The sequence below is a fragment of the Halichoerus grypus genome, chromosome 12 (assembly GCF_964656455.1).
Source record: "Halichoerus grypus chromosome 12, mHalGry1.hap1.1, whole genome shotgun sequence".
NCBI classification, from domain to species: domain Eukaryota; kingdom Metazoa; phylum Chordata; class Mammalia; order Carnivora; family Phocidae; genus Halichoerus; species Halichoerus grypus.
This window is the reverse complement of record NC_135723.1, coordinates 63,336,233-63,349,477: the sequence shown is the minus strand read 5'-3', so window position 1 is coordinate 63,349,477 and position 13,245 is coordinate 63,336,233. Positions and strand designations below refer to the sequence as shown.

Below are 13,245 nucleotides of genomic sequence, written 5' to 3'. Positions count from 1 at the left end.
TCAAAGTTAGAAGAAATGAAAATCGTGTAATTAAATCACAGTGACTCAGAAAACCAGGCCTGCTACTCTATCTAACCAAATACACTATAACAACAGGAAAGCCCTAAGGGTTCACTGTTCTCTAGCTTAGCACCTTACTCCTAGCACTTGTCCACAGCTTCATAAACATTCAGGCTTCCCCTCTTCCTTCCATGGGAAAACTATAAAAATGGACCCAAAAAATGCATCAACCGTCTTGGAAATAGGGCCCTTCGCTTAATGATGAGCTCCCAAAACAGTTAATTTAGATAAACACTGTTCCTACGTTTCTGTAAAATGTATTAAAATTTTGATTCTGGCTTTATGGAGCATGACACATTAACCAAAAGCCATGAGTGAAGGAGTTGACATTAATGGAAATTGGGAAGAGTCTCTCTTCTGGTTTCTCCACGGGCATAAAAAGCAGGGGAGACAAAAGGAACTAAGGGGCATTTCACCGATACTACTTGGAATGGCGGCACTTACCTTGAATCAAACAGTGTCCCATCCAAGAACGTTCCATTGTAGTGGTACCTTACGAAATCAGACACCTGGATGGTCCGAGGGCAACTGGGAGGGGTGAAATAAGTGTGAACCTGAACTTGATCTTCAGAATTCCAAATGTCCATCAGGAGTACATCAAAATGAAGAACTGAATCTGGGGGGATCACACCAGCTAAAAATTAAAGAGAATTTGCACTGAGAAGCTGCTGCCTTTCAGGCCAGACGAATAAACACCTAGGATGCTGCCCAGGTGGTTCAAGGGAGTCACTGAACAATTCCAAAATGGGTCATGCTCCCTCTCCCTCTTTCCTCCAAATAAAATGGAAAGAAATGAGAAAAAAATGGTCTTCCTCTCAACAAGGGTGACATTCAATTCACCTGTGTTAATAACAACTTCTTTTATATCTAGAAGAAATGAACCAAAGACGAAATTTTAGCTCTCTCTCTGTGTGTGTGTGTGTGTGTTCACTGCTTCTCACTGTCCTCGATTTAAAGCTTCTGAAGATTCTCTGATCTGCCTGACTGAATACCCTTCAAATGTTCTGGTTGTTTCTGCAAATGTGTTTACAAACATGGAACAAAAACTTACAAACTCCTTCACTTCCATAGGCAAGCTTTGGGGGGATCTTCACAAAGCGCCTCTCATTTACACACATCCCAACCAGAGCTTGGTCCATGCCTGCAATCAGTTGTCCTTTTCCCACAAACACGTTGAAAGTGGAGTCTCTGTCATAGCTGAAGACCCAAGAGGTACAGAAAAAGAAAAGTATAAGTTAATCCTTCCCTTAGTGAAACCAAACAGTGAAAATGTACCCATGGACAGAGTGAGGTCACTGTAAAGCAAAAACAGCCTGGAGAGGAGTTACCGACATAGGAAATGTCTTCACTAACGGTACTTCATTGGCTGGAATTTTTTAATTACTTTGAACATTGCCAGCAAATCTAGTTAGATAAGCAACCCTCCTTATATATATCATTTTGCAAAGTAGCTACCAATACTTCCACTAAAAAAGTTTATTCCATTTCTATGTGATCGGTATTTAAAAGCAACAACATAAGATACTAACGCTCCAGTTAACATATATATCTGATTGTTCTTTTTTTTCCTTAAGTCTGTAAGTTAAAGACGCAGCATGGTGTAGCATAAAGGATACTTAAACTCTCTTAAACTGTTTCCTCCACCGCAAAATGGGAATAACAATAAGAGCCATCCCAAGATCTATACAATATCACTGTGCTCGCTTTGGCAGCACATATACCAAGATCTATACAATATTACAATCTGAAAAGTGCTCAGAAAACCTCAGAGTTATGTCAATATTACTATAATTATTACAGGTAATGGGAAGTCTGATACAGTCTTGAAATCACAAACATATGTGATTTAAAGGCTGGCTGGTGATGGCCTTAGGTTGGAAGATAAATAATGGAACTGTGGCCAACATCCATGCTCTCATCCTTTTTAATGTCAAATTCTGCATCCAACAAGTGTTTGCCTATTAGGAGACTGTGCTAGGTGCTTTGGAGGATATAAAAAAGTCCAAGGCATGGCTCTTGCCTATTAAAAAAAAAAACCTAGCAGAGATACCCAGAGTTTCAAATACTGTGTTTAAGAAAATAACTACAGGGCTTGGTTTATAATAATGAAACACTGGAAATAACTCAGAAATTTCAAAGGTATGGCACTGATTGCATTTAAGGCAAGGTCATATAATAAAACACTCAGTGGCCATTTAAAAATACCAGATTTATATCCATTGGCACAGAAGGACATATATAGTAACAGAGTGCAGATTACAGAGCCACAGTATCAAATAATTCTATTTTGAATTTATATATATAGATGCATATGAAAAAATCCACTAGGTGATACATAAAAACATTAATAATGGTAATCTGTAAGTAGGGGATTTCCGGTGGTTTAATTCTCTCTTACTTTTCAAAATGATCATGTAATATTCATGTAAGAAAATATTAAGAACTGTTGGGGGGCGCCTGGGTGGCTCAGTCGGTTAAGTGTCGCATTCTTTTTTTTTTTTTTTTAAAGATTTTATTTATTTGACAGAGAGAGCACAAGCAGAGGGAGAGAGAGGGAGAAGCAGGCTCCCTGCTGAGCAAGGAGCCCAATGTGGGACTCGATCCCAGGACCCTGGGATCATGACCTGGGCCAAAGGCAGCCGCTTAACCAACTGAGCCACCCAGGCGTCCCAAGTGTCGCACTCTTAATTCTGGCTCAGGTCATGGTCTCAGGGTCGTGGGATGGAGGACCGCATCAGGCTCCGCGCCCAGCATGGAGTCTTCTTGAGATTCTTTCCCTACCTCTCCCTCTGCCCCGCCTGCCACGCTCTCTCTCTGTCTCTCTCAAATAAAAAAATAATAATAAAATAAAATAAAATAAAAAGAGCTGTTGGAATTTACCTCGCAGCCCTTCATTTGGTAAAATACTTCCTCATTTTCCCTAATGAACAGCTTGGAAGAGCAGCACATTCTACTTCACCACCCATCAGGGCAGCTTCCTCAGACCTGCCCCTTTTTTTCTTCCTCCTCCTAGTTTTACAACTCATTTTAATAGCCTTCCGTTCGCAGGGTCAGGGAGAAGAAAGCAAAACTCCAAGTTCAGGTCAGCAAGCCAGAGGACAAAAACACATGCTCAGCTTTGTGCCCAAGACAGCTTTACACCTCCACCCTCCATCTCCAGGGAGCAACACCCCGCCCCCAGGAATGCCAGCTCTTTAATTTCACTTGGCTGGGGACTTGCCATACCCCGAACCACCATCCAACTGCTGCGTTTATATTAATAATGAACCAGAACTGGAAGCTTCAAAGCCATCCCGGGTACAGAACATATGCAAACAGCTACGTTTGTTCCAGGATGGAGCACCCCCCTTTATAAATAAAGGCTGGAAACCACTTTATAAATAAATCTTTCATCCATGGAACCTGAATACAGTTCCCAAATTTAATAAGAGTTTTTAATAATAACTACCACTTAGAGAGTGTTTATTATGTGTGGGGCACGGTGGCAAACTAAGCTTTTCCACATGCTATTCCCATTTAATCATCACACAACACTTCAAGGTGGGTGCTGATACTCAGGCACCTTGGAGGTGACAGGCTAACAATGTTAGCCAGGTTGGGGGAAAGCTAGAACCCAGGTCTATCTGACCCTTAACCTCCTAGCGCAGGGCCTGCCCCCTAGGTGGTATATAAAAACTGTTGTTGCCTTGCAGTATTCATATCTTCATTTGACTGCCTAAGCAGAGTGCTAAAAACAAAAATACACCTTTCTGAAAGAAGAGTTATAATTTACATATGTGAGAAACTAACAATGCAAGACTAGTCTTATCTCCTGCTTAAAACTGACCATCTGGAAAAATAAAGTTCTGAGTAAATCTGTGCTGATCAGCACAACTGGCACAAATTCATATGCAGTGTCAAGCCCAGAACTGGTTATGAAAATTATTTCTGCAAGCGCTGGAATGAGCACTTAATATAGCCTGTCCCCGTATCTGGCTGATTTATACCTTTTGCAGACGTCCCAGTTGAGGTCCTGCAAGAAACAGATGATACACCCGAAACTAGGCAGCTCCAGGAAAGTTTAATGAAGGGGCTGTGTGCAAAGGAGTGTGCAGGGTACAGAGAACACAGGAACAATGTGGTTATCTCTGGGGACAAGTAGAGAGTGCATTGTCAGACCTGGGCTTGAAGGATCCAGGGACAGAGAAGGTTCAGGGCCAGCTGACAGAGGCTTAGCTAGGCCCTCTAGTCTAAGGACACAAATGGTGGAGACTCAGGGAGTCAAGGGAATAAATATCCCCACCTCACTCTCCTCCCTCTGATCTCCCGCTGCTACCCCACTGGCTGAACCCAACCAGGAGCCAGATGACGAGGGGGTCACTGATATAACCCATACTAAGTACATGTAGTTCATACAGCCTCATAGAGCAAAAAGCAAGTAGATCAGAAGGAGAGGGGACCTAGAAAGGCAAATGGAAATCACCTAGCACATCCAACACCCCCCTTTCCTCCCCATCAGCTTGTTTTTCTCCCCTGTTCATTCACTGCTGTAAACCCTTCGATTGCTTCTACTTTCTCTTGCCCCAAGGGGGTGATGAGAGGTGGCTGCAGCATCCTCTGATGATGCCCTTCCCGTTCACTGGCCCAAGGATCACTAAGACAGGAGACATCACATAAAACCCATCATATGCAAGTCATTAAACCATCTACACATGAGCGCGCATGATCGTGCAGCATATTCCTCAGGATGAGTAACTACCTCTGTGGCTGCATTCTTGAAGCGTAAATACTGTGGCTCTATTTCTAAACATAGGTTTCAATCTGCAGTGATGGTGAACTTTTAAAAGAATGTATGTCTGGGCACCTGGGTGGCTCAGTTGGTTAAGCGTCTGCCTTCAGCTCAGGTCACGATCCCAGGGTCCTGGAATCGAGTTCCGTGTCAGGCTCCCTACTTGTGTGCCTCTCCCTCTGCCTCTCACCCCTCACTCGTGCTCTCTTGCTCATTCTCTCTCTCTTAAATAAATAAAATCTTTAAAAAAAAGAAGAAGAAGAAGAACATATGTCATGGGGAGCCTGGCTGGCTCAGTCAGAAAAGCACACAACTCTTGATCTTGGGGTCATGAGTTCGAGCCCCACATTGGGTGTAGAGATTACTTAAATAAATAAATATTAAAAATAGATAAATAAAAATAAAAGAACATATGTCAAACTGAACATACTTCCTCCCTAGAGTCCCCAAAGCCCATTCCTTCCCCCAAGTTCCTACGCTCCTCTTCGTGAAAAAACAAAACAAAACAAAAAACAACTTAGGAAAACAGAGAGAAGACCGTTGCTGTCAAGAGCTGGCAACAAAATTTTGGAAGATGGAATGGGAACAGAAGTGTAGGATCTGACGTAGTAGGGAAGAAACAGAATCTAGGGGAAGCAGAGAGGACCTGGCCGAGGGGACCTGGCCGTGTGCCACCCTGAGTCTGCAGAGGTGCAGGGTGGAAGGTGGCAGCACAGAGGGAAGCCTGGAGCTTGCAAGTCTGCCTCCATAACAGCTACACCCCACTCCCAGCCCCTGCCCCTCCTAGCAGCTTGGCAACTACAGTTTTAAGCTTTATGGAATTACTCACCTGATTTTAAAAACTCTGTATGTATGCAAAAGTAATATAGGATACTACGTTTAAAAATTAAATTAACTGTTAAAACTTTTGACAAAAATTCATATATGCTTATACTACTTGTTGCTGAGATTATTTTGATCTCAGATCCAGAAACAAAGGAAAAATGGCCATTACAGAAGGGAGGGAAAGCTGCCTTGAGGTTAGAACTGAAGTCCTGCTCAGCTACGACAGGACATGTCAGCTTGCTCTATATGCCAATTTTAGAATCAGTTTAGACAAATAAAGGCTGAATACGATACTTTCCCCCCATCTTTACTGAGGTATAATTGACAAATAAAAATTGCATCTATTTAAAGTGTATGATCTGATGTTTTGATGATATATGTATACAGTGTGAAATAATCACCACAATCAAGCTAATTCACATATCTCACATAGTTACCATTGTCTTTCTTTTCTGTGGTGAGAACACTTTAGGTTTACCCTGTCAGTAAATTTCAAGTATAAATAAAGTATGCTTAAATTTCAAGTATACAGTACAATATCATTAATTATATTCACCATGCTATCAATTAGACTGAATTCATTTCTTTGAACATTAAAGAGACTGCCATATGGGGCGCCTGGGTGGCTCAGTCATTAAGCATCTGCCTTCAGCTCAGGTCATGATCCCAGGGTGCTGGGATCGAGCCCCACGTTGGGCTCCCTGCTCAGCGGGGAGTCTGCTTCTCCCTCTGCCTGCCACTCCCATTGCATGTGTTCCCTCTCTCACTGTGTCTCTCTCTGTCAAATAAATAAATAAAAATCTTAAAAATAAAAATAAAAAAATAAAGAGACTGCCATATTTTGAGAATTCATAACAGGAGGGAAGCAAGATAATAAAGATCCAGCCACTGGGCATGGGAACCATGTTTGGGGTGCCTGAAAGTTGGTCTAGTCTCAGGCCAACTCAGATGACTGGCTCGCCTGGGACCTACCTGACAGGAGGACTATGGTTCTGGCAGAGCCATCCCTGAACGGGGCTGAAACATGCACGAAATGTACGAAAGCAGAAACTTACCTCCTAGCTGTTAGTCTCCCTCTGAGATGACCCAGGTAAGATGCAACACCTTCCCCTGGCTGAGTTCCACCACTGAGCCCACATGCAGACTTGAAAAATCTGACTTTTCTGCCTCCCACCTCTCTCCCCACACCACATGCTCTCAAAGGTGACTCTGGGCTCCCAGACTCTTTGCCCAAGATTATTTCCCCCAAACAACCACCTCTACCAGCTGCTAACGAGCCGTGGCGGGGGAAAAGGCAAGCCGTTAATGAACTGGCTAACTATCAGCCGTTAATGAACTGACTATCGGCCACCAAATGGAAAAATGAAGAACGCTGCAATAGAGGAAAAGAGAGAAGGTGAGGGAGGAGAGACGAAGGAGTAAGAGTGAAGAGGAGAGAAAGAACACATCCATTCTTGCCTCCAAAGAGGATCACACCCTGAAATGCGAGCAGTTGGCACGTTAAAATATCATTAAGAGAAAAACTGTGCAAAGCAAAGTGAAATCATTCCACAGCTATTGTGGATTTTTGTTTTTCAGCAACTGCACAAGTTAAAATATTAGATCTCTATAAATCTTATTCTACACAAGTTCTCAGCGAGTAAAATATAGCCTAATTAAATAATCAATATCAATGCACAGTCGCTCGCAATGACCCACAAATGAAAATTAAAAGCTATGACATTAAGTCTTCACAGGGTGTTTTTTTGTTTTTTTTAAAGACAGCCGGCTTTAAGGTTTTATTTATTTGAGAGAGAGAGAGCAAGTGCAAGCAGGGGGCAGGTGGAAGAGAGGGGAAAAAAACCCCAAGCAACCACAGGGCTCCATCTCACGACCCATGAGATCATGACCTGAGCTAAAACCAAGAGTCGGATGTTTAACCAACTGAGCCACCCAGGCGCCCCTGCAGGTGAATGGCCTCAAGAGACCCTAGTAAGTACTGCCTGGAGGCTAGGCTCTTTCCCTAAAGTAGGCAGAGACACACTGGGCTAAAGCGCATCCATAGGAGGAGCTGCTATTCAGATTCACACTTTAAAAGCTCCCTGCCTAAGTGAGCCTTGTCATGACCTGATCCGTCGCCCCATCACCACTTAGCTTCTCCAGTCCACCCTGACACCATCTGCGGTGCTGCCCAGCTCCCTGGCTCTTCTCAGAACCCATCCTCCAGAAGGGGTGAGGCTTAACACCCCTTTCACTCAATACCCACCAGGTATTAACGGTAGGTACTCAACAAATACTTGTTGAATGAATAAATATATAAAATTAAGCAGACCTCTGTTTATAAGTCTTTGATAGGTACTCAACAAATATTTGTTGAATGAATAAATATATAAAATTAAGCAAACCTCTGTTAATAAGTCTGATTCTTTTAGAGCAAGAGTTCTCAAAGTGTAGTCCTCAGACCAGCAGCCAAAGAATCATCGGGGAACTTAGAAATGCAAATAAATTCTCAGGCCCCACCCAGACCTACCGATTCAGGAACTGGGTAGAACAAGCTCTCCGGGTGATTGTGATGCGTGTACAGTTTGAGCACCACTGTGTTAGAGCATCCCACCCAACAGGGTATGTGGTAGGCACACAAAAATATTTACTGCATATCGGGACCTTGAGGGTCCGCACACAAGCCTGGAGGCTGTGAAGGCACTGACCAGATGCTAGGTTTGCCTGCTAAGGATAACAGGAACATGTTTAATTTCAGTCACCAGAAGGAAATCAGAGCAAGCGAAGAGGCCGTCCCCCTCACCCTTATTGCTAGGAAGGCTATGGAACTCCTAAAAAAGCTGAATCAGGAGTAGCTGACAAGGAGCTCCCAAGAGCTGGAGAGTGTGAGCAGGAGCCCCCCGGAAACTCTAGCCTGGAAGCTGCTGTCTTCCTCGGTCTAGAGCAGTAGCCACATGAACAAGCCCACGGAAGCTCCGGAATAAAATGAAACCGCGTCCAAACCAGTGGCCAAGGGCTATAGGGTTGGCAAGTGCAAATGCTCAAAAACTGAAAAGATACTAACTGCCCCCAAGTGCCAGGCAGAGAGGCAGGAAGAAAGCTCGATGAAAAGAGAAGCCCTTTGTGGCTTATGACTCTGGTCAGGGTGACAGGCGTTTTCTTCTGAGCAAAACCTCCAAATCAGCAGCCAGAATGCCAGATACCTCAGATTTCTCCTCCTCTAAGCTCTTTGGGCAGGAATAGCAAAGTTGTGCCTTAATGCTTCATAAATTCCCAAAGGAACGGAGGCCCTAGAGAAAAACTCACTCTACTGAAACACCTACTGTGTGTCCTGCCCTTTCCACACCACCGTCCACACTGCAGCCACAGAAACCTCTGATCCCTCACACCCCTGATTAAAATTCTTCAATGGCTTTCCATTGTCCTAGACAAAGTCCAAATTCCATAGCCGGGCAGAAAAGATCTCTCAAAGTTGGGCCCAGCCTTCCTTCCTCTCCAGCCTCCTCCTTTTCCCTGGCCTTTCCCTGTCCATCACTCCCCCACCCCCGCTCCAAACTCAGGCCGTGGTGAACAGCTTTCACAGCCCCCCACACAAGGCTCCCACCACCAGGCCTCTGCATCGGCTCTGCCCTCCACCAGCCACATCCTTTCTTCCCTCCACAGCCCTCACCCCTCCGCTCAGCCCTGGTCAATTTTTGTTGCTGTTGTTTGTTTATTTTTTTTAAGATTATGTTTATTTTAGAGAGACAGAGAGAGCATGAGCAAGAGGGGCAGAGGGAGAGGGAGAGAGAATCTCAAGCCGACTCCACGCTGAGCACTGTAGGGTCCCATCTCATGACCCTGACTGAGATCAGGACTTGAGCCGAAACCAAGAGTCAGCCGCTCAACCGCTTGCACCACCCAGGCGCCCCAGCCCTGGTCAGTTTTAATCATCTTCAGGTCTTATCCTTGCAAACCTGGAATTCCATCCCGACCACTCTCTCTCTCTCTTTCTCTCTGACCCCATGCAACATACAGTTGAGCTTTCTGTGTGTTTCCACAGCTTCTTGCCTTTCTTTCATTATATATATGCATAGACTATGCACCACATATAGACTCTGGCCCTACGCTGCTTAAGTTCAAAACCTCACTCGAAGACTTAGAGACCAAGTCCCTTGAGCAAATTACTTGAACTTACTGAGCCTCGGTTTCTTCATCTGTTGTCGAGGTACCTACTTCATTGTCTTGTGACGTTAATGAATTTATTTGAGATTAAATGAATTCATACATTGAAAGGTATATAGTAAGAACTGCATGAACTCTACATGTGAGACAAAAGTGTATGCTATTATTCTTTCTGTACATTTCACACTACGTAATTGCCCGGACTATAAGCTGTAGGGACAGGGAAGGACACTGTCTTCAGGGGCAGACACACACACTTGCTGATTGGATGGTAGTACCTCTTTCTAATGTCTTCTGTTGTCCCACACTGCCTCACAGTGGCTGCCGTGCCTAGAGGGTAGAAAGTATCAGACAACTTGTTCTACTGGGAATTATTAATTACCATCAGCACAAGCAGGAAATTGTTCCTTACTTTCTAACTAAGGAAGCAAATGAGAGAAGATACACAAATGGCCAATAAACACATAAAAAGATGCTCGGCATCATTAGTCATTAGGGAAAGGTGAACCAAAAGCACAATGAGATACCACTTCATACCCCCCAGGATAGCTAGAATAAAAAAGAAAATTACAGTTGTTGGGGGAGAATGTGGAGAACTAGAACCACTCATACATTGCCGGTGGGAGTATAAAATGGTGAAGCCACGTTGGGAAACAATTTGGCAGTTCCTCAAAAAGTTAAACACAGTTGCCAAAGGACCCAGCAATTCCACTCCTAGGTATATATCCAAAAGAAAGAAGCACATAACCACACAGAACTCTGTACACAAATGTTCATTGGCCAAAAAGTATAAGCAATACAAATGACCATCAACTGATGAATGGATAAACAAAATATGGTACAGCCACACTGTGGAATATTATACATCCATTAAAAAGGAATGGAGTATTGGTCCATGCTACAACATGGATGAACCCTGAAAATATTATACTAACTGAAAGAAGCCAGATACGATTTACCACAAATTATATGATTACACATAGAGATAGAAAGTAGATTAGTGGTTGCCTAGGGCTGGAGGGGAGGGGAGTGACTGCCAATGGGTTCAGCCTTTCTTTTTTGGAGTGGTGAGAATGTTCTAGAATTAGATAGCTGTGATGGTTGCATAAATCTATAAATATACTAAAACCACCAAACTGTATGCCTTAAATGGGTGAACTGTATGGTATGTGAATTATAGCTCAGTAAAGCTGTTAAAAATAAAAAGAAGCAACTGAAACAACAGAAAGAACGACCATTTCTAAGCACTTGCCTATGTACCACTTTGCATGCTAAACAGCTTTTGTATATTCATTGTCTGAAATTTCAAAAAAGGCAAGAGAGTCTACAAGTATTTTTTTTAAAAGATAACTTCTGGAATGAGCCTGCACAGCCTCGGGCAGATGCTCTTTGCCTAGTCTGGTGATTCACTGAGAGACCTGGGTTTGTAACAAAGCCTTGGGGAGGAGAGCAGACTGTAGCTGGAGGAAGAGGTCTCTTAACCCTAAAGCTCAACTGGAGAGAAGCTGGGGACAGGTATTGTGACCGTGGGGCGGAGATGAACGAAGGAATCCTGGGCATGATCCAGGGCCCCAGAGCAAAGCTGAGTGACCTGCTCTGGACTACCCCACACCCAGTGGCCGAAAAGGAAGGGCTGTAGTTCCTTCAAGCACAGACCCAAGCCTTGGACTGTCAGGGTTTTCAGTCGGACTCCACTTAAACAAGTTTCTTTCTTTTTTTTTTTTTTTTTTTTTAGGTTTTATTTATTTATTTGACAGAGAGAGACACAGCGAGAGAGGGAACACAAGCAGGGGGAGTGGGAAAGGGAGAAGCAGGCTTCCCGCTGAGCAGGGAGCCCGATGCAGGGCTCGATTCCAGGACCCTGGGATCATGACCTGAGCCAAAGGCAGACGCTTAAAGACTGAGCCACCCAGGCGCCCCCACTTAAACAGTTTCTTAGCCTCGGTGGCCTCAAGTAACCTCACTGGCAAGATAATGGTACCTACCTAAGAGATCTGTTGTAAGAAATGAATGAGTTCATTGTAGGGAAAGCACTTAGAACTACCCTGGCACATTGTAATAGCTCTATAAATGTTAACGGCTGCTACCATCAGCTCATCATCACCATCATCATCATCTACTGCGAAAGGCATCATATGACTCAAGGGGCCTGTCCAAAGGCCAGTAAAGGGAGGTGGCAGACAGACATGAACATTTACTCTTGGGGTGTAGGTCTATTTGCAGAGTGGCCATTTTACACAGATTTCGCGTTGTGTGAATGCGCTGGGAGGACAGGAAGGACGGGATTTGTTCCAACGCCTCTGTGCCAGGTCCTATCCAAGACTCCAGTCCCGGGCGGTCGGACCAGGGGAGCGTAAGAACCGCCTGGTAGGCTCACCCCACCGCGGAGAGATTTAGGGTCGCTGAGCTTTTGGGTAGGAGGAGGGAGAGGGAGGGGCGCGGGGTTCGCGGGGCGGAGCTGGGGGAGGTCCGTCGGGAGGGAAAGGCCTGTCGGGAGAGAGGGAAGCGGGGGAGCGGGTGCTGCTGCCTGGGAGGCCCGGCCGGGCGTCCGAGGCGCGGTACCTGGAGTCGAACTTCTGGCCGTCGGAGAACGTCCCCACGTAGTGGTAGCGCACGAAGTCGCCGCTGCGCACGGTCCGCGGGCACTCGTCGGGCACGAAGCGCCGCTCGATCTGCAGCTCCGTGTCGAGGCCCAGGCCCGCCACGGGCGCCGCCTGCCCCGTCACCCAGAGCAGCAGTAGCAGCAGCGGCGGCGGCGGTGGGGACCGCCAGCCCCGGGCCCTGAACGCCATCGGGGGGGGAGGGGTGGCGACGAGGAGAGCAGCGAGGGGTGGGCGTGGGGCGCGACGCGGAGCCGGCGAGGGCGTGCGGAGCTCGGGCGGCGCGGGTCCGAGCTGGGCGCGCTGCGGCGTTTGCAAACGTGGAAAAGAGTCCCGGCCCTCCCCGGGCGGCAGCCGCCGCCCCCTCTCCCACCCCCCGCCCCCCGGCCACATCCGAGCGAGGGGAGGAGCCGCAGCCGCGCGCCAGGGCTGGCCTGCCGCGCCCCGTGCCGCCCGGCCCTGCCCTGCCCTGCCCTGCGGGATGCCCGCCCCGGGAAGAGGGCTGGCAACTTCAGAGGGAACCTGTCCCCGAGGGAGAAATCGTGAACTCCTCCGGACGGGGCTTCGGCCCAAAGTTGGAAAAGAAAAGCGTTTACTGCCCAGGCCGACTCGCGGGTCTCCGCCTGTCCCTGGAGACTCTCCAGATTTAGCACCACCAGAGGCTCCTACGTGGCCGCGGATCCAATTACTTCTGGCTGCTTTGAGAAGGGAGAGAAACTTAGATTATTATGTTTTTTTAACTTAGCTACAAGAATGGATTCTACATGAAAAAGACTGAAACCATTCTTCGGTTTTGGGTTTTTGTTTTTGGTGTTTTGGTTTTTTTTTTTCAGGATAATACTTAAAGAG

At 45.9% G+C, this 13,245-nt stretch overlaps 1 protein-coding gene across 3 annotated transcripts in view; it reads right to left on the bottom strand.

The window, feature by feature from the left end:
* FKBP9 (FKBP prolyl isomerase 9) overlaps positions 1–12,767 on the bottom strand; it is a 37,728-nt gene extending 24,961 nt beyond the window's left edge. The window contains exons 1-3 of one of the 3 annotated variants that reach the window (XM_078059430.1): positions 12,359–12,767; positions 1,112–1,257; positions 505–694 (exon numbers count right to left, since the gene is read on the bottom strand). In XM_078059430.1, coding sequence (XP_077915556.1) covers positions 505–694; positions 1,112–1,257; positions 12,359–12,588 — 566 coding nt within the window. In that variant the 5' untranslated portion in view covers positions 12,589–12,767. Of the gene's footprint in view, positions 1–504; positions 695–1,111; positions 1,258–8,037; positions 8,087–12,358 lie in introns of those variants that run through there. The other 2 variants (XM_036080700.2, XM_078059429.1) reach the window with 2 other exon arrangements.
* Between the last annotated feature and the right edge of the window lie 478 nt (positions 12,768–13,245).